Source organism: Papilio xuthus, unplaced genomic scaffold (assembly GCF_000836235.2).
Source record: "Papilio xuthus unplaced genomic scaffold, Pxut_1.1 DF828445.1, whole genome shotgun sequence".
In the NCBI taxonomy this organism is placed as follows: Eukaryota; Metazoa; Arthropoda; class Insecta; order Lepidoptera; family Papilionidae; genus Papilio; species Papilio xuthus.
The window spans coordinates 1-1,147 of record NW_013530204.1 but is presented as its reverse complement, the minus strand read 5'-3'; the positions used below and the strand labels follow the sequence as shown (position 1 = coordinate 1,147).

Here is a 1,147-nt window from a genome sequence, read left to right as displayed (position 1 = left end):
AATTTAAAAAAATAGACTTATTTATTAGCCTATAAGTTTTTCCTGAATATGTTGTACAGCTATGTCAAATTTCAGTAAGATCCATGCAGCCTTTCCGGAGTTACCTTCAAACATCCATCCGTCCATCCATTTGCATCTTAGCAAGATGGTATTATAACATTATATGGTGACCAACGTTTAAAGGCCTGCTGCCTCTATATATTTGATGTTGCAAATACGTTGCCTATCTTTAAAAGACAAAGGAAAGGCTATATTTAGTCAATAAAAATAATATGTCAGCTATTTTCTATCGTGTTCTACAAAATACATATATAGTAGCTTTTTTTTTTTTTTTTTATAACAGAAGGGGGCAAACGAGCAGCGGGAACACCGAAGTGTTCAACGACGCCCATGGACATCAACAATACCAGAGGAACCGCAGATGCGTTGCCGGCCTTTGAGGTGGTGATAGGCTCGCTTCTTGAAGGACCCTAAGTCGTATTGGTTTGGAAATACCGCCGAGGACAGACCGTTCCACAACGCGGCTGTGCGAGGCAAGAAGTTGCGCGAGAATCGCACCCTTGTGGAATGCCAGCCATCCAGGTGGTGTGGATGGAACCTGGCGGTCTGTCGTGTCGTCCGATGACGGAACTCGGCGGCAGGAATCGTTCCAAACAATTCTTCAGAGCACTCCCCGTGGTATATGCGGTAGAAAATGCAGAGGGAACTAACGTCCCTCCGCAGCGCCAGAGTGTCGAGCCGATCAGTAAGAGCTCGGTCGTTGACGATTCGAATCGCTCTCCGTTGTATGCGGTCAAATGGAAGAAGCTGGTACTGGGGTGCTCCCGCCCAGAGATGCGAGCAGTATTCCATGTGGGGCCGAACTTGCGCCTTATACAGCTGGAGGCGGTGGCCCGGTTGGAAATACTGCTTCGCTCTGCTGAGCACACCCAGTTTTTTGGAGGCCAGCTTGGCCTTGTCTTCCAAATGACCGCGAAACTGAACGTCATTCGATATGTCAACGCCGAGAATACTGATACTGGCTGAGGCAACCAGGGGAGTGCCCTCGAAACGAAGATCCACGACAAAGGGTTGTTTTTTTGGCGGTAATGGCGCATACTTGTGTCTTTTTGGGATTGAAGTCAACAAGATTTTGCCGACCCCAATC

General features: G+C 47.4%; 1 protein-coding gene across 1 annotated transcript; it reads right to left on the bottom strand.

Annotated features, from left to right (window-relative positions):
• Window positions 1–378: 378 nt before the first annotated feature.
• On the bottom strand, window positions 379–1,143 carry LOC106113188 (uncharacterized; the record flags this gene model as incomplete). Its single annotated transcript, XM_013305922.1, has 1 exon — window positions 379–1,143. A coding segment is annotated over one exon (765 nt), but the record flags the coding sequence as incomplete, so codon positions are not given.
• Window positions 1,144–1,147: the final 4 nt, after the last annotated feature.